General features: G+C 39.5%; 2 protein-coding genes across 6 annotated transcripts in view; one reads left to right on the plus strand and one right to left on the minus strand.

The window, feature by feature from the left end:
- Positions 1 to 24,485, minus strand: part of COL4A3 (collagen type IV alpha 3 chain) — a 65,513-nt gene that overhangs the window by 39,559 nt on the left and 1,469 nt on the right. The window contains exons 1-7 of one of the 2 annotated variants that reach the window (XM_051781268.1): positions 18,372 to 18,559; positions 5,255 to 5,311; positions 2,927 to 3,016; positions 2,246 to 2,290; positions 1,731 to 1,775; positions 1,374 to 1,436; positions 585 to 638 (exon numbers count right to left, since the gene is read on the minus strand). In XM_051781268.1, the coding sequence (XP_051637228.1) occupies positions 585 to 638; positions 1,374 to 1,436; positions 1,731 to 1,775; positions 2,246 to 2,290; positions 2,927 to 3,016; positions 5,255 to 5,311; positions 18,372 to 18,452 (435 nt within the window). In that variant the 5' untranslated portion in view covers positions 18,453 to 18,559. Of the gene's footprint in view, positions 1 to 584; positions 639 to 1,373; positions 1,437 to 1,730; positions 1,776 to 2,245; positions 2,291 to 2,926; positions 3,017 to 5,254; positions 5,312 to 18,371; positions 18,560 to 24,485 lie in introns of those variants that run through there. The other variant, XM_051781269.1, reaches the window with a different exon arrangement.
- The window catches only part of COL4A4 (collagen type IV alpha 4 chain), a 68,349-nt gene continuing 62,514 nt past the window's right edge, over positions 18,651 to 24,485 (plus strand). For 3 of the 4 annotated variants that reach the window (XR_007903519.1, XM_051781265.1, XM_051781267.1), the window contains exons 1-2: positions 18,654 to 18,757; positions 23,867 to 24,052. Coding sequence is in view for 3 of the 4 variants with exons in the window: in XM_051781265.1 (XP_051637225.1) it covers positions 23,997 to 24,052 (56 nt within the window). In the remaining variant the exon portion in view is untranslated. Of the gene's footprint in view, positions 18,758 to 23,860; positions 24,053 to 24,485 lie in introns of all 4 variants that reach the window. The other variant, XM_051781266.1, reaches the window with a different exon arrangement.

A 24,485-nucleotide genomic window follows, 5' to 3' on the forward strand; every position in this document is an offset into this window, starting at 1 on the left:
CTGACCTTAACAAATGAATAAAAAAATAAAACCAGGAGAGCTGGTAAAATAAAGATCATGTTTAGAAATTATTAGATTTGAAGCCACTGGAACTTGACAGAGAGCATTTCTCTTCCATTTATTCAGAAATTTCTCTTAAAAACACATTTCTGCAGAGAAAAAACCCAAATCCTAGGGTTAAAGCAATGCACCCAGAATGAGAAGTTCTGGGTTTAATTCACGATTCTTATCAACTTAATTAAGCCATTTTTACCTCAAAGATATTTATGCAATATTTTACATATATTTTTGACATGTTTAGAGATGTAAGTGGTAAATTTTCATGAATATCCCTTGAGATTAAAGAGCTAACTCCAGTCAATGAACATTATGCACTAACTAAGAAGTTGAGGCCCAACATGCAGCCAGTAAAGCATTACTTTTAACTCTGGTCTCTTTACCACACAGTTTTCATACTGATAAAATGGAGATATCTATATATTTCAACTGTTGTCAATATGAGCTAATGTGAGGCTTTACCCTCCTTCAGTGACTGGCTCTATGTGGTAGGAATGCACCCAATCATGAATTTCACAGACACCTACTGGAACACCTGGAGCACCTCTTCTACCTGGAGGACCTGGAAATCCTTGGTCACCCTGAAAGCAAGTAACAGTGATTGTTAATGCATATTATTGTTTATTATTTAGTCTGCTTTTAGCCAATGTGATTATAAAAGAAGGTTTTTATGCCATCACACTAAAACTGTGTGTGCATTACCACCATATTTTGCTAGGAGGGGAACATAGCATTGTATGGGTCTCGAGTTCTGCCCCAGACACCAGGCTTTATTTGCTGTTAGCTCAGTTCACTGTTACACTGGAAATGTATGATTTTCTGTAGTAGGCAGTATTCTGATTCCCTTTTTCAGAATACAGGAAGCATTTGCTCACAAAGCAAAGAAAATCCAGTAAATCTGTAACTTAACATTATGTCTTTTAATTACTTTCAGGACTTATGAATTGTCAACTGCAAGCTAGATACTGGAGAAATAAAATTAATTAACCATCTCTTCTATAACCTATTGCAACAGAAGGACATGTTGGACAAAACTGATTGGGTCTTCTGGATCAAACGAATGAAGTTTATCTGTCAAAATATCAAACATTATTCTTAACTTTTAGCAAAGTTTAATTATCTATCTTGCACAAAAAGGCAGCACTTTTCCTTCCTCTGGCCTCATGATTCCAGCTTTTTCTAACTGATAAAGTCACAAACCAAAACAAACTGAAGTTTTTGTATATTGGGGGAGGTGGGGGGTTGGAATTTAGAATACTTTTGGCCATTCCCAAGCACAGCCAAACAATCTCCAGAACATTCAGCTTGGTTTGTACCTTTGTGCCGTTGCATCCTGGAATGCCCGGGCGCCCAGGAGGCCCAACAGATCCCGGTTCACCCTAAAAAGAGGCACAAAATTGACACAGGCTTTGTTTTTGCACATTCATCTTGCCCTACAGAAACACTGAAAAGTTTATGTTGGAGCAGTGTTTCACAAGACTTGACAGATTACAATGTATTCTTAAATCATTACAATGAGTAAGAATTGCTGATGCCAAGATTTTTATCTCTAGGCCAATTGACAGAGACAAAGTTGATGTTGAGACTACAGTGAGAACATTGAGCTGAGGATAATTGGGCACTGAAGGCTGTAACAAGAGACAAATGGTTAAATTGGTTTCATTTTTACTTACTGGAAGGCCTGGAGGACCTGAAAATCCGGGTATTCCTGGGAGTCCCTAATCATATAAAACCACAGGAATAATATTACAAATATTAAACAAAAGCAGTTTTTCTTTGATCACATTCATAAGAAGATGACTCTATCAAGAGATCATTATTTCCTTAACTCTTCTGACTGTGAATCAAGCAGAATGGTAGCTTACACACTGTTAACATAAACTGGATTTGCCCACAGAAAAAAAACCCCAAAAATAAACCTCTTCATGGAATTCTAGTCTGACTTTTTCATAGCACTCCCAAATATTAAATACATACAGCATGAACCTACATGAAGTCTGGCAAAAAAAGCAAAAGCTCTAAAAATAAATAACGTGTGTGCACACACCATGTCATAAATTTTAATCATACTTTAAAATCATATATAATGTTATAATGTTTTGCTTTTATTTTCACATATTATTGAACCAAGTTGGAATTTAACACAACATTTAAAACATAAAAGTTTGTTTAAAACGTAAACACTTACTCGTATACCTTTGGGTCCAACTAAGCCCGTAAGCCCTGGAGAACCCTGGGTCACAAATGGAAAGCAATGTATTTCAATAGAAATGAGAAAAAGCACAAATATGTCAGTGGGACATGCAATATTTTTAATTTCGATACCAACATGTGCACACAAAACTAACTATGTAGATAGATAAATTATTTGCCTGTTACAGACACTAAAGCAAACAACTGTTTAATACAACTTGCATAAATCTTGGTGTCCTGCCCTCCCTTTCAGTGTTTTCAGAGGATGTATTGTGAAATCATAGAATGATTCAGGCTGGAAGAGACCTCAAAGACCATGTAGTTCCAACCTCCCTCCCATGGGCAGTGCCACCTTGCACTAGACTAGGTTGCTCAAAGCCTCATCCAACCTGGCCTTGAACACTTCTAAGGATGGGGAACCTCTTCCAGGGCCTCACCATCCTCATACCCTCACAGTGGGTATGCCCACAGTTGCATCAGCTGCTTTGACTCAATCTAAAATGACCATTGTAGCTGGTGAACAAATAACATCCCTCACCAAATGGGAAACTCTGAGACAGGTTTTGGTTTGGTTTTGGTTTTTAAAACAGAATTGTCTACACAGTCATAGCTGACTTTCACAGTAGAGCACAGTAGTTTCTGTGTGTATCTCTCTCTGTCTCACATACATACCTACCTTTGGTCCCTGTGGCCCTGGAGGCCCTTCTGGACCAGGAAAGCCTCTTTGACCAGGTGGACCTGGAACACCAGGAAAGCCTTTTTCACCCTGTAAATATTAAGAAAATTAAGTTCTTAAAATATCCGTGAATTCTCCTTTGGATAGCCTATTTCTAAGGCATTAATAACTTTCAGTACCCCTTAACTTTCTGCTACTGTGGCAGATGTATTATTACTCTTGCCCACACTGACCTGTTTTTGTGGCCCACCTATGTGCTGCCATGGCACCACTGAAGGAGGTAACATGCTCCTAAGTATGGCTGAAGCCCTCAAAACACTACAATACTCAAGATTTTGCAGAGTACAGAAGTCAGCTGGCAGCATGAAAAGTTTAAGAAAGCAGCTGATACATATTCCTGGTTAATACTCCTCCATCATGTTTAGCATCACAAATCCAAATCCATCCTAGCAGCCCTAATTTGTAGTCAGCAAACTTAATGGCTGCTGCTCTACAGCAAGGTCAGTTCTTCTGCTTTATATGAAGTTTTACTAAGCAAGCACCTGAAATTCTGCTGTGCAGAAGTTTGTGTGTCTTATTTGATGTACAAGACAGGATCCAAAAGACATCTCTGGGAAGCCAAAATTCTTTGGCTTGTCCCGCCACAAATTCTCGCTCCTCAAAATCCCACAAACTCACCAGATTTTAAATAGCTTCTGAATTAAAATAAAATAAAAATATATCTAAAGATAGAATATAATCCCAGAATAATTTAAGACAAATGTAAGAATTGCATTATGAAGTGATGGTGAGATCTGTATCATAAATTGGCGTAGCTTTTTATAACAAATAGTTTATTTCATCCACCAGTGTCCAAAGAGAAAAGGATTAACGCTATCCCAGGATGTGCCGCTGGAGGGGGTGCGGTACCAGCTCGCAGGAAAAACAAAGTCCTGGAGCTGCCTCCCCTGAGCTCGCCCCCCTCACTGCAGCCAAGGTGGGCTGCCCGGGTCCAGAGCAGCCCTGCGCTCTCCTAACGCCCTCACTCCCCTTTACACAGCACGGGCAATTTTATCCACACCTTCTTCCCCAGAGATCAACAAGAACAGAAGATTTCCGGGTTGGAGAATTTCTTAACATTCAACAGTTATCAAAACATATTGATTAATGTCATTGTCTTGATTTTCCAAAGCTACATGAAAATCTTCATCAGTGTAAACAATGACTCGCTCCTCCCTACAAATTGCTCAGTGACTTAACATGGAACTGATGAAGGCAAGTTGTGAATGTTCATTCTTATTAATATTTCTCTATTAGTGGGCAGCTTATTTTTTTTCTAGTTTTTCAGCTGGTCTCGATTTCACTGGTTAGGAGAAAGTCAGGTTAGACCAACTACGAAGATTAAAAATAAACATGGAGATTTTACTGAAAATATATAATATATAATACTCCTTTCCCACTTATGTAAATGTATTTCAATAATGAACATATTTACTTTGAGAGAAACTTTCTCCAACACTAAAATGAAGCTTCCTAGCAAGACTAACAGTGTTTTCTGTGGTGCAATATGACATTTTTCTTGGTACAAGAAGTACAGGAGTAAAGTTGTAATTCTTTACCAGCCAGATGTGCCAATTAGTGAGAGTAATCACAATCCTAAATCTTTATAGATGTCTGAAATCTGTTGCTAAGGCTTAGTAGGACAATCCCTGTGTTCAGGGTGAGCCTGAAATGCAACCATGACTCCTTCAATAATGCCCCTTTCATTTGTGAATCAGTTGTTTTTCCAACTGCAAGCGGGAGTTTCAAAGAATTTTTGGCATTTGTGTAATTCAGGTTTGAGTAAAAGCCACTCAGAGCCTCTGCCAAAGCGCTCCTGGCATCAGGCAGAGCCATGGATCTGTTACTGCTGACGGATTTGATGCTGTTCCTTCAATGCTGGCAAGGTGTTTGTGATTAGGACCCAGGAACTCATCCCCTGTCTTGATCTACAAGAGATTTATCTGTTTGATGGCAGTGAATGCAGCTTTCCTTCAGGAACCGGAAAAGGGAGGGGGAACAGGGTCCAGAGATGGAAAGAGGGAAGCATTGAACATGACACTCATGACACTCTTGATGGCATTGTGAAATTTGTAACAGGAGAGCTGCTGCCAGGGAAATGGAGCTGTGGGCATTTGTTAGGAGTCTGTGAAGGGACCTAGTGCCTCAGGCAGTGGTTCTGTTGGTGTTCAAACATCATGTAATGTTGTAAACACACTAAATATGCTCACTCTATCAACTGAACTAATATATTAATAATTTCCAGGTATATAAGCTAATTTTAAAAAAGGAAAATGTAGTTGTTCTTACCTTGCTACCTTTTGTGCTGTCACAAAAGCAGGGACTTTTACCTTTGCATACACAGCTCTGAAAAACAAAAAAGAAAAACTTCATAACAAAGTGATTTTTCTCATTGTGTTGTTTGGTGAGGGGCAAATGAAATCTCAGTGGTTTTAGTAAGGTAATTGTTTCACAGATAACACAACTTTAAAAAATGTTTGTGAAGTGGAAATTCTCAACAGTGGAAAGGAGCTCATTATTCCTCTATACTGTATTTTAAGACAGAAAAGGGCACTAGTTTCATTTTATAGGTGGGTTAAAGGCCAAAAAGCCATGCTTGCCACCACCAGGGTAATAAACAGTAATGTAATAACAGTAATAACAGTATGAAATGTAAAATTCAATTGGTTGCGCTCATAACACTAAACATTGATGATTCTTCAAAAAAATTACTGCAGAAATGAACAAATATATTGCTATTTTTCTTAGATTACAATTCTATTCCTTTTATCCTCCTCTGTTCCTGAGCTGATCTGTGTGACAGTGGGTGCCCTCACACAGGGATGTCCCCGCTCCTGCAGGACTTTTCTACAGTCATGTTCACATATCCTGTTTCAGTGGAGGGGAGAAAAAAACCCTAAACCGTTGTTAACATAAGTATGATATATACCAAAACATTATTGAGGTTATTAAAGCCTTGATTTTCATAGAGATGGGGAGTAAGCTGCATATACTGTCCTGCTTGGTACATTTAAATTCTTTCATTTGCTTTTGAAGTTCTTGCTGAAGGACTTCTATTGAACCCCTGTAGCAAGAGGGTAACTTTTTACTTTATCCTCCCACTTTAGTAAGTATTTTTATCATGATATAACATATAGTTGTACCATGTACTAGGATATATATAACTATGTTATAGTTACAGACAATAGGAATTGGACAACTATCCCATATTGGTTATGAAGATATTTTTCTAAATTACATAAAATTCAGAAAAAAAGGAAGAGCTGTATTTTTTCTTAAAAGATTAAAGCCTTTAAGATGGTATGATATGAAATTTCTATTTAGATCTTGCAGGTAGAATTAATTAGCCCCTACAGCTGGCCAGATTACAGCAGTCACACTGTTTCTAATTTGTAACTTTTTCAGTGGTGTTCTCAAAAAAATAGAAAAAAAAAGGCAGAGGAAAAAAGGTACTCCACTACATTTTAAAATTATAACGTCAGATTGTCATTCAATTTAAATTTTCCTGTAATAATCTGTTCAGGGAAAATACTCCATGGAATTGAAAAGCCTCTTTTCTTCCCACAAGCGAGATCAATTTTTTCTATTGTTTCCGTTCAAAACTGAGGTGTGTGGTGTCCCAGACACATTTCATGGGGTTTGCCTCTTTCCTTTGATTAGACTGGGAAATCTGACATCCAGTTAGGAACTCCACATCCAGTCACTTTAGGTGTTTCTTTTAGGATGAAGGAAAGATGCTGCAAGTAGTTGCTGTTCTCTATGGACTTGAAAATTCCTTATAGTTGCTGCTTGTCTTTTAGGTGGCTGAAGTTAGGTGAGATGATGCCACCTATCAATTTTAGAACAGGTACAGGGAGCATTCCTCCAGTGAACAGCTATTTAAACATTCATTTACCAAATAAAGCAGAAATTAAATCAGTTGGCCACGAAAAGCAAATCCCCCAAGAAATTATTGTATCTGCCTGTGTTCTAGAGACAGATCAATAGGTGCTCTTCATGTTTCAAGATAGATTTTTAAAGAGTTGCAAACATCAAATACCTAATTCTTTGGCATATTTAAAGAAGACTCACTCTTCCCCTGATCTGACAGTTGGAATTCAAGTGGTACGGCATCAGAAATTTGGAAAGCAAAGGTGTCATGTAGGACAGAAACCGTGTAGCTATGTTACCTTTACTATTATGTTAATCAACATGGTTATATCCCCAGAGGCACAAGAATAAACACTAGTGCAGAATTAATAACAAATTAAGTATCCTGATTTCTTCTTGTTGAGGTCAATCAGTTTGGTATTGGATAATTTAAATTCACTAAGTCAGTTATATGACAGATATTTTAACCATTTAAACATCAATACCAGAGGATAAAGTGACATATATCTCAAAGTAAATTTGGAATAATCTATATGACAGCTGATTTTCTTGATCCCTATTCAATGACAGTACCTTCTATCCCAAAGCACTTTCTTCAAAAGAGGTGACACAGAATATTGGTACAGCTCTGCTAATCAGTATAAAAAGGGTAGCTGCTCAGGGAAACACACAGTGAACAATAAAATTAGCCTTAAATGGAAGGTACTGCATTCCACTGCTATCCAGGGCTGGTGAGTGACTCAAGCTTCCACCTTTTTAGGGCTTGCATATGACAATTGTCAATTAACTACAAGCCCTATGAGACCCAACTACCAGCAATCTCAGGTGCTGATTTAGCTGACAGATTCAGTAGACACTTGTCTGAGTCCAGGAAAGGTGCTGTTTACTGAGGGAAAAATTGCTTACAGTATTCTAAATTCTCAGAACTTCTTCAGTGTAACTGGGACCTGGCTGACCATAGAGAGCTTTCCTGAGAAATACCCACAAGTCATTTACCATCGTAATTCTATGGACATTCATGGAGTTGCACCTTATTTCTGCCTGTGAGAGCAAAGCCAAAAGAAGATTCTTTACAGTATTTGTATGCAAAGCACAGTTTTCCACATGTAGAGGAACCACACAAAATGATATTACTTTTCTGTAAGAGGTATAATCTGCAGAAGACCTGAGGTGTACAGATACAGAAGAAACCTTTTTCTTTTATCTTTTAATCAAAGACAATCCAGTGTGAAATTAAATGCATGAACATGTAGAAACTTATGGTGCTACACAAGTAATCAAGGTTAATAAACTATGTAAAGAAAGAGAGCATTTGCTCTTCAAGAAGTCAGAATGCTTAGAATGTGTTTAATTTGCCATTAGTAAGCTTTCAGATCTATTTAGGTCTTTTTGTGTACACATATCACTTTAAACTAAACTGAAAAGACCAAAGATGATTTTACATTACACAGTCAGTTAGCTGGATAATACTAAATGTTTTGGCATATGATTTTTTGCGTAAGATTAGATTATGCCTTCTGTAAAGGAGCTTTGAACCAAAAAATCATTGCTCATTTATACTGCTGAATGGTTCCACATCCTTGCAAGATGCCTGAAGCTCCTTTAACAAAGGATCATAACAAAACGATAGGATGTTGCCAGGTTATAAAAGAAGTAAATTGAATATTAGTTATTAATGGTTTATTCAAGACTCTCACAATAACATCTACGTAAGTATGTATTAACAAAGCCACAGGTTTTTTTGTTTTGTGATTTTCATAATAATAGCGAATTATTAAATATGGTAGATGGCACTAGATTTTTGACCTAAAACCTATGCAAAAGGACAAAGCTATATCATTGTATGAATACCAAATCAAATTAACTCACCAATGAACCAAAATTCAAAAACCGCAGCACTTTTTTGGAGTAATTTATAGAGGAGCTCTTCTCAAAAGTGTTTTCAGTGATAGTTGTAGTATTATATGCTTTTTGAATATTTACAGTTGTACACGTTGAAGAACATTTACTGCAGTGGTTAATGTTTTGTTCAGTGGGTGCAACCTTATCTATAACAGTGAATTGCCCTTCCTACACTACGGGATTGGATTCTATGGGGCTCTGACATCTTCCTGGCCCCTATTCATAGACTAACTTAACCATCTGTTTAAAAGTGTTCCAGAATTCTTTCACAGAATTCCTCAAAGAAATTACAAAAAAAAAGAAGGAATAAATAACATACTACAGACTATGTTGTCACCTATACAAAGCTTACTGTATGTTCAGCATGGCACTGCTACTCCCACCATTGCAGTCATGGTAACTTAATCTGGAGCCTCAGAGAGGATCTTGCACAGCCCCCAGAACTTTGCCAGTGGCACTGGTTATATGAAGGATGTCAGAAAACGTATTCAGGGACGTTATCAAACCTGAAAATGTCAAAGGATGTGACAAAGTGTTAATGTAAGGAAAAGAGCCAGCAATAATAGGCCTCCTACTCTGGCAACAGCACAGGATTTGAGTCCTGTCACTCACAGTGGTGGGGCAACACAGTCATCCTGGGAATGGTTTAAAGGCAGGGAGATGGAGAGCAGACAAAATGAGCCAGTGAGGGTGATGAGCCGGTATTTGTTTGTTGATCTCTTTTTTGAAATGACATATACGATGACAAAACAATCAAAGTATTTATTTATTTTTCCAGATCCAGAGAGGATCAGAGTACCTCAGCTATATTTCAAAATACTTATTTGTATTAAAAATACTGCACCCAGAATAGAGAGGTAGCAAATTGTGTTGCTGCAGGAAACAAGCATCCTACTGTTTAAGTGTATTTCAGATCAAGACCACACAGGATGACTTAATAAAGACATTCAGATGAAAGCTGAGATGCAATTAAATGTATTCTGTAGGAATACAGTAATGAGGCTGCACTGAGGCTGAAGTTTGCACTTTTGGCCTGATTGATCTTTAATTTCATGGGCAAACTCTACTGATGCCCAAAGTAAATCCTGGTTAACATAAATGAAAGATGACTGTGCAACATGAGGTATTCTAAAATGAATTAAAAGCAGTGCAAGTGATATCCATTAATTACTCTGGACAGTAAAAATAGCCCAGGTGTCTTCTGTCAAGTTGGTGATGAAGCTGTCGCCTTCCATCACTGGTTGTTCTAACTGCTGAGCAGGCTCACTTTTAAAAAGGCAAAGGATTTTTCATTTCAGCTGGATACTTATTAGCATCTCACCTATCCTGCCACAAGGTCTTTATATTCTAACATCTAGAATGACTAAATCAGAACTCCATCAATACATACAACAAGACTTACTGGACAATATCTATTTTTCTGTGATGCCACTTTTTTTTCTTTTCCATCTTTCTGCTCATTAACAATATCCTGAACAGCCTACAAATATGCAGGTCATCTCCGTGGTCCTTTCTAAGTGGAAGGAAATTATCAGCTAATTTCCAGTTTTACATAATTTCTTTAAAGTTCCAATAGTTATTAAAAATTATGTATCAGTGAGCCAGCTCCTTTAAGAGTCTTGATTATGAATTTTCAAGGGCTGCTGACACACCGAGATTTCTGAATTCTTCCTGAGCTGCCTCAGTGCAGAGCAATCACTTTACACATCCCAGCTGCATCTATAAATCACAACTGAGCACATAGAACAATCCTGCTCAAACAGTTGATGTTAACACAGTGCTTAAAACTACAAAAGGCCCATTTCCCTCATGTTCTCTACTACGTTTTCTATTACAGCTAATAAAAGTGGGTGTAACACACTATGATTACAGTAAGTGGAAAGTTTTGCTTTAACATTTATTGACACTACAGACTTGTGTAGATGTGCTGCACAGAGGTGTTAAATGCTGCACTTTCTGAAGGACACTATGGTGGTAGCTAAAGTTTCTAGCTTGGACATAGTTCTGATTTTGCACATTTATCCTTCCCTGCTCAAGCAGAAGTTCTGAGAGCAGAGCTGTATAGAAAAAAATTCCCACTGTGAAAAAGGCTACATGAGGAAAATCTTTTTTTTTTTTTTTCTGATGCACCTGTGTTAGGATACTTAGCTAGACTAGCACAGTCAGTAATTCTAGCTAGACATGGTTGGTAGATATGTGACCCTGGCAGCATATCCCTCATGTTGCACAACTGCAAATCACCACGTAGTGTACAAGGTACTGGAGAATGAGGTCCCCTCGCTCCAAAATATTGCTATCAAAACAAAATACCAGTCTCACAATTACAATCTGTATACTAAAAGTTTTTCATGCATTCTAAGCATCAAACATGAATTCATTAAAATTATCAAAGACCACGAAGAACTTTGTGTTTTTATAGTGATTGCTGGACCAGTACAACAAAACCAAATTATTAAGCCTTCAATAAGTATAGACAACATAGAGCAGAAATAGGAGATGATGAGATGAAGGAAAATATGTCAGTTCCTAAAGCCTGAAACATTGTTTAATGATTTGTGAACTGGAAGGCAGCCAGACATTCCTACCTTAGAAGACTCCTGTTAACAGCCATGTATGCTACCAGAATTCACAGCATTTTGCTCACCAGTTGAATATCCAGCACACAAAGAAAATTTTTTAATTTGGACTTTCCACTATAAAGGAATACACCTTTAACCTAACTAATAAACAACTTGGTCAATAATATCTAACACAGAGAGACTGGCTCTCAAAGGACACAGTAGGAGAAAGCTGTTCTGCTACAGGCAGTGCAGTTGTTGAATAAGCTCCATTAAACACTTGTAATGGGAACCTTGCTCAGGGAATAACTACTGAATCAAGATGTCCCCTTGGTGACACGGGTCCTGTATTACTGGCTTTGTGCTGCTTTCAGTGTGAGGTGCAGGAGAGGAGTCCTAAACATTTATGATCATAGGGAAAAACATAACACTTCACAGAAGCAAGATTTTGCATTTGACTGACAGATAGACAGTCCATGATCACACCATGTTAACACACGTGTCCTTCTGAACTTGGTAAGAATTTCCTCACTTCGTATCCATAATTTTAAACTGTTATGAGTTCTTTTGGAAAGGGTTTGTTCTTTCATGGAATATAAAGATATATTTATCACGGCACTTCAAACCAACTAAGGTAAATGACACACAGGGAGAAACTGAAGAAGCTGCTGGACATGAACATTTAAACAACTTTCTATTATGCCAAGGGAATATGTGCATGAACCCCCTTTTTCACTTCAGAGATTGAAACCACTTTTATAAACCTTTTCTTACTTTCTAAAGAAAAGTCTTGTTGGGTAAGAACTTTTGTATTATAACAATTTTGTAGTGCTAGCCAAAACTCTCATAAGTACCCATATTTAACATAACAGAAAAGCAGTAACATAAGCCTTAATTTAAACAGTATAAACCAGATGCAAACAAATTTTTCATAGAACTGGTGTCTCTTGACTATGCTTGATAAGCATAAATTAACGACCTTGGGGGGAAAAAACACTGAACAGAATTAAAAAAAAAAAAAAAGCTAAACGCCCTACAATTCTCTTTTTTTTCCTTGAGATATACTTACTACACAGCATATCTTTTTTTGCTGTGAATAAGCCTGTCTGCACAGATGTTTCCAGAAATCACTGTAACGTACCTGTTCATACTATTCCCATGAAAGCACACACCACTCATTGGTCATTGGTGTGTGTCATACACTCACTGGGTGTATGTCCCACATACAACTTCCATGTTGCCAACAATACTCTTCTTCAAGCAGTTACATTACAATTAATTATACTGAGCTTCTCCCTTGTCTCCAACTCACCATCAGTAACCAGTTAGGAAGTGTGAGAACAGCAGGGCTTAGCAATCTTCACTCTGCCCCTATGTCACCATCACTGCCTTAGGATAAAACGGGTAAAATATTTTAATTCAGGAAAAAACAAACACGCTGAGTTTTCACAAACTCAAATCATTTGTGAGCTCTGTAGTGATGGCTGCTAAGGCCCATGTTGTACAAGTTGCCTAAAATGACTCAGTATCTATGTAAGTAGAGCTGGCACACTGTGTGCAGCTTTGGAAAACTGTAAGTTGAGGCTTTCGAATCTCTTGTTTTTGTTGGGGGTTTAATTCCTTTTGGTCTATAAAGAGAAGGTACAGAATTACTCTCTTTAAACAAAAAGAATGGTAGTTTTCCTTCTTCTAAAACCCAGAATATTTTGACACCTATATGTTTATAATGACCAATATCTTACTGTACAAATAATCTAACTAGTGTGGAAGTCACTGTGATGAGGACTATCAGAAATTGAACCCAATTGTTCCTCATATATTCAGATGGGTAAAGTCTCCACAGACAGACCCATAAACCCCATCTCTCTGGGTTTCTTCTCCTGACCTTGAAGAGGACATAGGGACAACAGAAATAAATATTCTTCTTTTCCCCTAGAAAAAAAAGACTAGGCAGTTCAGGCCACAGAATTTTGTTTTGTGTAGAAAAACACCCCTTTAAGGGTGTTTAATCAGCTTATTCATCCGTGTTCTTCTTTTCTAACAGTCATCTTAAAAGAGCAATTTAATAACAAAGAATACACATCATTTAACTAGTGAATTTTTGCTTACCTACCATAATATACTTAGCATTACATGACACAATTTCTATTTTTTCCCAGCTTTTAAGTGTGGGAATAGTATTCACTATAATTTTTGTCTCCTCAGGCCTGTATATTTGTATATTCATAAAATTCCTGGTGTGCATCTTCTGTTAAGTGGTGCAAATAGCAATGAAAGCAACAGTAGCTTGTTCAGAGAAAGCTTATTGCACATGCTTTGGTTCCTCCTTATTTGAAAGGCTCTGTGATTTCACAGAATGAAAAAAAAAAACAAACAAACAACAAAAAACTAAAAGGTCACTTTTTCTTGCAGCTTCCTCCAAAATGACACATGAAAAAGACACAGAATAAAGCCTTAGCTAAAAAGCCTTCACTAAACCAGGCAAAATGGAAAACCTGTAAACCCGTGAGACTTGTGCCCTATCACAAAATTGCTAAGACAAATAATGCAAATGGAACTAAAAATAGGCTAGGTGTGACAAAATGGAACTTTTTCAGTGTGAGTGTGAGAGACTGGGGCTGTAAACAGTTAAGAAAAAAGGCTTTTTGTGTTTCACTTTCCTCCTAGGCTCCTGTAATCCATGCCAACATACTGAGCCTTCTAGTATTACTCTGTTAGGCAGCAGGCTGAGAATGTGACAGTAAAACAGATGACCGGACATCCCATCCTAGTTGCACTTAATAGCAAAGGATTCTGTTTCAAAGACATGTTATGATAGATCAGCTCTAGGTATTGCAGAAGAGACTGCTAGCAGAGATCACGAAATAAAATGGTTATATCTCTACAAAATGCAAAATACTGAAGAAAGACCCAGTGTTTGCCTGCCTACCCTAACAATTTTAGTGACATTATTCAGCCAGAAAAATAACTTGAATTATAGAGTTTTGCCCAGATGTGTATTTACCTTGTACCTTTGCTAGAAAACTGTTCAGTTTTCACAGATGTTTACTAAGGTCACCTAAGAAGGTTCATCTTCCTTCAGTTGTATGAGACAACATACACACAGGCACACTTCACATTTCTTGGCCATCAGAGCAAGCCTCCACGTGGTATAAGACAGCAGAACTCCACTGATTTTGATGCACAAACTTTAGGGTAACTGCTAATTTATGCTGACTCTTTTGGCCCAGTAGGAAAAGCCTTGCTCTGCAGTGCTCTGACATTGGCCTGTTCCTGCATCCAGATGATGGCTGAATTACAGGTCACTACAGAGGCAATCAGGGGCAGAACAGTCCAGTAGAAGTTGGGCCCAATTATCAGAGCAACAGCCTCCTTGACTTCAGAGCTGGGATCACATTCACCAAATCAAAGAGAGCACTTCACAAAGGACCTGTTTTTCTAACGTGCTCAGTGAACTCCCTTTTGTATATTCAGGTGCACATCTTCCCTTCTCAGCTGCCTTGTGCAACAAAGAACCTGGGCACTTCCGAAGGCTGACAGAGGAGGAACATTCTCACTCTGACACTTGGTCCTTCCAACACCTTATTCCTAGTTAAACTAAGCAATTCAGCCTGCATCCCATTCTTACCAGCCTTGGACATGGTCATGGCTGAGCTAGAACACTATTTTTTCCTGTCAGAGCAATGTATTAAGATCTATTTGTGACAGTAATGTAGGTTGCATATAGTTAAAAAGAAAATATTGCTTAAGAAAGAAGATTAGTTTATAAATATTTACATGCAAATTCTAACATTTGTAAGAACTAAAATTAATTGTGGAATATGAACACTTGCATCTAGTCACAGACAACAAGCATGAGAAAGGGAAGGCACAAAAGATCTTCCCAAGTCTTACAGTCACCTAGTTTGTTATCTCCCCTCCTGTTCAAGCAGCACATGATGGGAAATATGAAGTATAATTATGGAGGCAAATACAGAATAAGGAGCACTTAATTTTATCCCCTGGACATTGCAACAGTATTTATAACACAAGTTAAAAAGTGGTAGTAACATAAGGTGCAACTAACTTGCAGTGCAGGAATCTTACTCAAGTAGAAACTCTCTTTTGTCCTGTTCTGAAAAAATACTGACTTGATGCCATCACAAAAATGATCAATGCCACTAAGCAGCACTATTGATTCAGTACTAATGAACATGACTGAGGTATTTTTCTTATTAGTGTCATTCAAAACAGTAAATTTCAGGAAATAATTTTAGATTAGTGTTTAATTTCAAGATATACAAGAAGTACATGAAGGGTACCAGAAGACAGGACACACTTAGGGGAATTAATTGAATTGTACATGTGCATCAACAGCACCAATTCCAGCTGCTGTTAAACAAAACGAAACAATGCAAAAGCAAATCCATTTTTTTCTGAAAATAAAAAAAAAAGAAATGAGGAGTAAGAAGGATCTTGTACTCTGTGAAAACATATTGATGCTGATGATTATAATTATTATTATTATCATTGATTTAAATGAACAGTGGAAAAATCTGAAGAATTATAAAACCAGTATTTGTAGTGAAGGAATACATCAAATGAGCTGAAAAGCCTTTGACATGGGAAGATGGTACTTCTGCTGAGTTTTCAGAAGATTAGAGCATGCCAGTGGCCAAGAATGCAGATAATAATACTCCCTAGCAGGTGCCAGAAAGTTCAGCCTCCTCAGGGCAGGGAAGTCTGGACTCTGTGAAGAGCTGTGAGGACCAAAATTTGCTGTATAAACAGCAGCAGGCATAAATTCACAATTTTCTTTCTTGTCTTCAAGAATAAGCTACACTTAAAATTTTCTATGTTGCAACATTTTTTAGTTGATACAAACAGCAAAAGTATTGCTTGCTGGTCAAACATCAATTTATTTTCATATGAAAGTGTAGCATGAATTTAAAACATAAACAATACTTATTTCTTTGCAATGAACAGTTTAACCAAGATGCAATGATTTATTCATCAATCATTTCATATCAATTACAGTAGCCACTAATATTTAATTAGTTTAGATAAAACTGGTTTTTAACGAGTTCTCGTTTGCTCCATCATCTAGAACATTATGTTAGATTAGACTTCCTCTTTTGAAAAGATCAGCATTTTCATAAAAGAAGAGAAATTATGACATCTGAATCTTAAATTGCAAGCCTAGTTTAAACTAAGCTCAAACATTTGAAATCTGCTGAATTTTCACAGCATCACTGAATCAATACATCTTCAAACTTTGCTTAAACAGCAAGATTTCTGTAGAAGACACTTCCTACCATTCCAAATCCTGTCTTTAAGACCTAAGTGTAAATGAGGATCCTGTAACAAGAATGCTCCAGAAAACTGGTATTTCAGAGCTCTATGATTTACCTTAAGCAGAAAGATTGCTAAAGAACTGTGGTACACGAGTTGGTGACACAGGCAAATATTGCAGGACCACACTGAGGTTGCTAAAAATGAGTTGAAATGCTTTACTGGGCCATATATGGGGTCTTACCTGCTAATACACCTCTTTTGCTCTTCATTTGTAGATAAAACCATGAAACAGGATGACAAGATTAACACAGCCAGAAGAGAGGCTTAGAAAGAGTGTGAGTGTGTGTGTTGTGGGAGGGGGAAGGCACTCCTGGAACACAGCCTGCCCTCTCTAACTACCATCCAGAAGCACATATGAGGATGTCCAGCTCTTCAGAGCAATAAGAACAACAGATGGGAGGCACCAGAAGAGGAAGAGAAGAATGGAATAAAACCCAGAAAACTGGGTAGAAGAGAGAGGCAAATCTTGAGTTTATTACTCTTCCACAGCTTGCTTTACACTAGGCATCTGATGTAGGCGGAACCTGAAATAACTCTGCAGAAAACAGGCACTTTGCAGTTAGATTTGGTACCTCTATTCTACATAAGAACTAAGAGGTATTTTAATTCCATTACAAATACAACAATTGTATCTTTGTTAAATGACTAAACTTCACTGCAAGTTAGAGTACCATTAAAAAAAAAGAGAAACATATTGGGTGAGGTGCTTATGCTGTTTCCAGACACTTTACCCAGAATGGGTGAGTGAAAGAGCTGCATTAGTTTAGAAGAAATGTTACTACTAATCAGTCTGCTCCCGATAATTACAGCAGAATGTGGCTCTGTTTTAGCAACAACAAGGTAGATCACATTTTTTCCTTATAAAGGTGAAGTTCAAAATGTTTTGATAGATAATAAAAGGATTTTGATGTACTGTGTTGGAGCTTTACTCACACATGCAAAGAAAAATTAACACTGTTGACTATTATGGAAGAAAGAGAACTAAATATTTACTAAACCTGGCAGTTTTGTGTGTTTGATATCTCTCAGAAATTTACTAAAACTGGCAGTTTTCTTTTTGGGAATTGCCAGAAACACTGAAAGCCACACTGGCCCATGTACCCTCACAGCTGACTGCTCTTCTCCCAGCTGGGAATGTACAATGCAAATCTTATAACCAGACACAGGAGAGAGGAACAGCAAAGACTACAGCACTATCTAGGAGAATTTACTGACCGAAAGGTGATGTACACTCATCGTTAAACCTGAAAGACAATCTGTAAAATGAGTTTGTCATGAGGGTGGCACAGGTGGTCCAGACAGTCAGTGCGGCTCCGGGAGTGTTTACCTCGGAGAGCATCCACACCCGACACCGCTCCGTCCTCGCCGTCCGCATCCCCCGTGCCCGCAGGACCGGGCTCCGCGGCTCGGGCTGTGCCCGCCATCTCCTGCCAGGAGCCCCTCAGAGGGAAGGGCGGCAGGCTCCAGCTCACCTGAGACCCGCAGGGACGCGGTGCCCTGTGCGGGGCCTCCCCGCCCTTCCCCGTCCCCGCCCGGCGGAGGAGCGCAGGTAGCGGTGCCCCGCAGCCGGGCGAGACGCACCAACCCTCCCCTCTCACCTCTCCTCCCCTGGCCCTGCCCGGGCGCGGGGGACGCGCATCATTTTAAACGGACACATTCCCCTTTCCTTCCCCGGGCGGTCGGGCCCGCTCTGCCCCGGCTGACCCCGCTCGCCGCCCCGTCCCGTCCCGGCGCTCACTCACCTCCGCCGCGGCGCGGCCCGGCCAGAGCAGGGCGAGCAGCAGCACCGGCGCCAGGCGGCCCGGGCAGCCCCCGCCGGCCATCCCCGCCTCGGCGCTGCCCGCGCGGCGTCCCGGGGCGCTCCGACTCTGCCCCCCGCCCGCCCTCCCGCGGGTTTTGGCCTGGGGGCTCCCGCTCCGCACCCGCCTCGGCGCCCGCAGCGCCCCGGGGTGGGGTGGGGACAGGGGCCGGGGCCGGCCAGGGCGGGGCTACCCCCTCCTCCCCTCTGCTCTTCCCCCCGGCGCCTCCTGCCTCGGGCACCGCTGGCAGCCGCCGTCTGTCCGTCCGTCCGTCCTCAGCGGGCATGGAGTGAGCGAGGTGTCGGGGGCTGTCCCGCCTGGGAGCCGAGGTGAGCGCGGCGGGCGGGCAGCGCCGGGCGGCGGCACTTGGCGCTCCTGGGGACGGGGCTGGGCAGCGGCTGGGGGGCAGCTCCGGCCCGGGACAGCCGGAGTGTCCCAGGACAGCTGGAGGTGTCCCGGGGTTCGGGCTGGCTCCGTTCTCCGCCGCGAGGGCGCAGGTGGCGGGCGCGGGGCTTTGCAGCAGGAGCTGGGATGGGGCCGGAGACCCGTCGGGCACGGCCCGAGCATGGTCACGGCTCGCCCGGAGCAGGGTCGGCTGTGAAGCCTCGGCGGGGAGAAGGGCTCGGAGAAAGCGGGGGGGAGCGAGGCGGTGCCGGGAGAGGCCGGCGGCAGCCGGGCCCGCAGCGCCATCCCGCTGCCGGGGCGCTCCGGGACGGGATGGGACGGGAGTGTTTTCCTTTCGCCTACGCCTTCCTCTCCCTCGGGCGTTTTCTTAATGAGGCAGCGGAGATCAAGAAGTCCCAGAAGGGACAAAATGCTGCCCCACTGCATAAATGGAAATCAACGAGAAGTATTTCTCTCTAGGCTTTCCGCGTAGTTTAGCATGATATAAAGCTTTTGTGAATGGAATTGTGATTCGTAATGTGCTGGCAATGTGTGAAGTTTATCACATTTATGCTGTTGACATAAGATAACATCTCGGTAAATAAAGTGCTGTTCTAACATGGTGAAAACTTATGCTGGCAGTTCCAGCCACAGCAACCTTACCTTGTCTGTAGCGTTCATGGATGCTGTTGAGGAAATCCCATGTTACAGGTTTTATTAAGCACTAGAAGTGATACAGAAAAAACAATAATATAATATGTGTATAGAAATCTAGGACTATGCATGAAATACAAATCTAAGGGCTTTCATAAAAGCTAAAAGAGCACTAAGGGCTTTGTAAAACAGCTTTTCTTACAGGCACTGGAGTGGAGCTGGATCTCCTTTCAGTAGACAGTATTGTCAGCCTCCTGTGAAATCTGCTGTGAAAGCTAATTAGCAGAGGTTACTTTTCCCAAAAGTTTGATACTACCAGTGAGAAACATATCTCTGGAAGATGTTCGGTATCAAAGATCTTGAACATAGAACCATCTTAACAACTTGGCTCGGGAATATCCAGCATCTGTGACAGCAAGCTAGTATAGGCAGCAAGATATAGAAAGGAGAAAAAAAATCCTCTGTTTTCAAGCCAGATTGATGGTGACCATTTGGAGGAAATAGTATCTTCGTGATAAAACCACAAAATGACACATTTTGTCAGATTTCTAAACCTGTTGACTCTAACAGTGCTACATTTTTTACACAATACTGTATTAAAGTCAAAAATGGTGTCTACAGTTGTTTATAAGCCATAAACACTTATAAATTATATGCACCTAAATCTACCATTGGAATTTAACATTAGAAAAACTGGTGTTAGACAGAATGTAGCAGACAGTCATTCATTCAAAAGTAAAACCAAAAGGTGCAAGGTTCTGTGAGACAATGAGGTCAGTGACTGCAGTGGAGTGATCAGTCCTCAGAAATGATACTAATTTCAATGCAGAATGAACAGCATGACTGCCACTGAGTAAAGCAGGTAGTACTCAAAAGAAGAGCTCCTGAGTACTAGGCCAAACAATTATTGGAAGAAACAGAAGAAAGGAGGCAGACCACTGTTAGGGGCAATAAATGAACTCACAGAGAATACTGAGTGAATGAAATACTGCTCTAATGGATGCTGAGCCAATTTTCAAATGATGAAAACTCTGGAAACTTAAAAAAAAAAAAAAAAGGAAGCAGGCTCAAAGCAAACATGGGAAAGTACTAACAAGGGAAAACATTTAAAAAGAATCCTCTTCAGTCCCAGAACCACCTGTTTCACTGACCTTGAGTACTGGCTGCTGAGCACTGTGGCTCAGCTGGGTGGTAGTTGTGTGTGTTATAGTTACAAAACAACAAGTAATGTTGCATTATGAGATTGTCACAAAAAAGCCCATATGCCTCTGTGTGAATTTCTAGGACAGATACATGCCTTCAAAGTAACACTGAACTGTAAAAAAGGTAAGATTCAGCTCCTGATGTTCTCTATCCTTCTCATTGTTACCATAATTGACAGCATCCACCCAAAGAAAGTCTATGAAACATTGATGCACACAGTCTTGCTGATGCTGTTGTTGTCCAGGATATCTTCAGAGAGCTACAAACTCAGACACCGTCAAAACAGCTGTCCAGGCAGCCTTAATATCAGTTGGGCCAAAATGTACCCCTGCAGCTGCCTGTAGAAGTACTTTACAAAAAACCCCAACAAAACCACCAGTACATGAATAGCTGAGGTCAACATTAGTACTACCCAGCAATTGAAAGCCACAGATCATTAAAGTTTGGCTTCTTCCACAGTAATTGATAGTTAATTATTATAGCTTTGCTTTTGTTTTGTCAGTTCTCTACGGTAAAGTATAAGGAATATTTTTGTGAGAAACATTACATACAGTTCTATGACTTCAGTATAAAATGCAAAGTTTTACAGGGCACTGTATATGAAAAAAATAGGGCTTAATGAAAAGGATGTAAAGAGAATGGAATATATCCATCATGAATGAGGCAGAAGTCCTATGGAAAATAGCATATATGTTCATGTACTTAAAATTACTACCCTAATCATATGCACAAAGGAACCACATTAAAACTGAGCTGGCAACCCCAATTTTTGTTTCCTGACTTCTGAATCCTTGACTGTGCAACTTCAGCAGTCTTATTACATGTGATGTGGGTTTCTTTGGATGTCATGAGAATACAGTTAGGACTACTCTAATTTTTTGTATCAATAACTGTAGCTGTGTGTCTGCCTCAAACTATGCCTCATGTCCCATAGCCTTATTTTATGAGAGTCCCTAAGAATAAAATTGTCTTGCTTCTTGTTTCTTGTCTAGGAAGAAATACCTAGGTTATGTTATAGTGCCAGTTTTTCCCCTCTATCTTTTGAGAATTTTATGAGCTGAGGTTTGGTGATGCTTATATAGAGCCTATTCCTTTGGAGATATTGAATGTGCTACCCAGGGGGTATTTTATCTTCTTTTGAATTAGGTTAGTATTCTATTGGGGTAACTGTTGTGATTGCTTCAAAATATAAAGCATGAGATCCATTTGACACATAAATCTAAATAACACTTTGTAGTCCTTATATTATTGCATTATCCACTGAACACTTCAACTTGTTTGGCAAATGATGGGGTTTAGATGGCCACAACAAAACAGCAAGCAGAGGGGTGCAAGTCTTCCCTCATGCATTAAGTATTATTTCAAACTGTCAGTGGGTTGGATCAAAATGGATTTTAATCTGAAAATGAAGTTTCACTGCTAATACAAAGCAAACATAACAAATATAATTTTCTTCTTAATTTTCAGAAGCTGTTTGGGTAATTAAGTAATGAGATGGATAGTGGCAACAGGAACACATTTCTGCAAAGTCTAACACTTTATGACTGGCTTGGATTTTCCATTTGAGGCAATCTATCCCTGCAGTATGATATTGCTTCACAATTTTGCTTATATTGTTTGTATGATTAATGTAAAAAATCAGTGAGGTAGGAATGCTGTTGGAGTATTATTTTATTATTAGGGATGTTGTTATTTTTTCCTTTTCTTACAGATGGGGAACTGGGGCACAGAAAGAGACTAAGAATTTGGCAGATGAATGGAGTACTGCACAATACATGTAGAGTATGATCTTGCAGCATGGGTTGGCTGCCTTTAGGCTATTTATTCATCAGTCAGTGCACAGTAGCTTGCAAAGTCTCTTCTTCGTACTGTGGGATTTGGATATACTGTCCATACACATAGGAGTCAATATTATTTAGGGATTAGTTCTGGTTAGAAAGATGCCACACTATCCAAATAATAGAAAGCAAAACAGTGATGTTTCAGGAACTGTACACTCATTTGTTTAACAAAGCAAACACAGCTACTGGTTGAACAGCTATCAGAGAGCAGCCAGTTTGCTGCAGTTCACATCCTTGCTCCTTTCTCAGGAACTGATTGTCTTTGCTCCCTCAGGAGACTTCTCCAAAGGAAGCAAACCCCTGTCCACTCACTCCAGTCAGTGCTCAGTCTCCTCAAAATCACCTCCCTATATTTGAAAGTCTAGAGCACTGAAAAATAGAAGCCTGTAACAATCTGTGCTAACATAGGAGAAGCCCAACCTCTTAAACCCTCAGTTTGAAATGACCACTGTGAATCATTTGCCAGATGTGCCTTATTACAAAGGATTATGGCTTTTTGCTTATTTGGGGGATATAAAGATTTGCACGAGCTGGCCATTTCTCTGCATTTGTGAAGCCTGAGCTTACAAAAAGCTTGGAGCAGCATGTTTGCACCTAAACCAGCATATATGCTGTTGACCTAAACCATAGGTCACAGGTGCACTGTGTAGTTAATTTATGTATGCAAAATTTGACTCTGGGGGACTGTAGAGGCCACTGGTCAGTCCTGCACATACGGCTTCCAGCTTCCTGGCAAAAGTTGTGGAAAAAATGTTCTAAAAATAAAGCTAAAAACCTCTATGTAATGTCTCCAATGATTGTCATCTATCCATGCATATGGGTAGAACTCTTGAGCTGGAAATGCACATAGCTTATTTTGCATTCAGAGTAGTCCTCCCTTGCTCAGATGCTCACACAGACTGGTCCAGCCCAGTTTGCAAATGATACTGCTGCTAAATCTGGTCTTAAAACTATAGCAAAATTTTCTTGATTTTTTTTTTAAAAGTTCATTAGGTTTTTTACTGTAGATGGGTGTTGCATCTTTTGTTTTAATGCCTTTAACTAAAATGGTGGCTATGGCAGCTTTTTAAGAAATAATGATGTAAAGATGCTCTTTGTTCATTATTTTAAATACTGAATGAAGACTATCTCTTTTGTAGGCTGAAATCTTGTACCCTTTTTTATGTAATTTTATATATAGTCCCCTTGAAATAATTGGATTGCTGGTAAAATAAAATGCATCCTGAATAGGAATAACATAATGTAATGCCAACACAGAGATGTGCAGTGTGACATATATAAATGATTAAGGCTTATTTTAGGTTATCCAGTAATTATTCATGTTTGTACATTGGATGTATGTTTTAATAGAAACAGGTTCAGAGTGGAAAACAACACCAGGATGGAACAGTGTTTATAGACCATCCACAAACAGAAGGAAAGTGAAGACCTGCCATTTAAAGACAAAAAAAAAAGTGCTGCATATACAGATCCTCAATCAGCGTGAATGGCATTAACAAAGGATTCATTTGAACGGATTAAGTGGCTTATTACAGCTGCCTGGTGAGTTTTACAGATCACTAAATTTTTTAACCAGATTCTCTGAGTTATATTCTTAGCTATCAATTTAACAGTAATAACAAATCAGAAATTAAATCATTTGTAGCCTGTCATAAATTGGATAAGCCTAGATGATAATTTATTGTATTTGAGTTTGGTTGCTGGCCTGCAAGTCTATACCATTTAAATTTTAGGCTTTACACTTTTTAAATAGTAGGAAACAGGAACTATAATTTTGAGTCTGTTTCAAGAGGAAAGAGATTCCCACATTCTAGTAATGAACATGTTTGGAGAGGAAAAAGTAATGACCAACTCAAACCTGTAGGCTTGTCCCAAAATAGACAGTCTGTTGTGTTAATATGCCTGACCTCCCTCCAGTGTCTTTTTCACATTTATTTGGGTTGTGCAAACCCAGGCTGCTTGTTATTCAGGTGTT

Source organism: Manacus candei, unplaced genomic scaffold (genome assembly GCF_025592945.1).
Source record: "Manacus candei isolate 608988 ecotype Guabito, Panama unplaced genomic scaffold, ASM2559294v1 h1tg000015l, whole genome shotgun sequence".
Lineage (NCBI taxonomy): Eukaryota > Metazoa > Chordata > Aves > Passeriformes > Pipridae > Manacus > Manacus candei.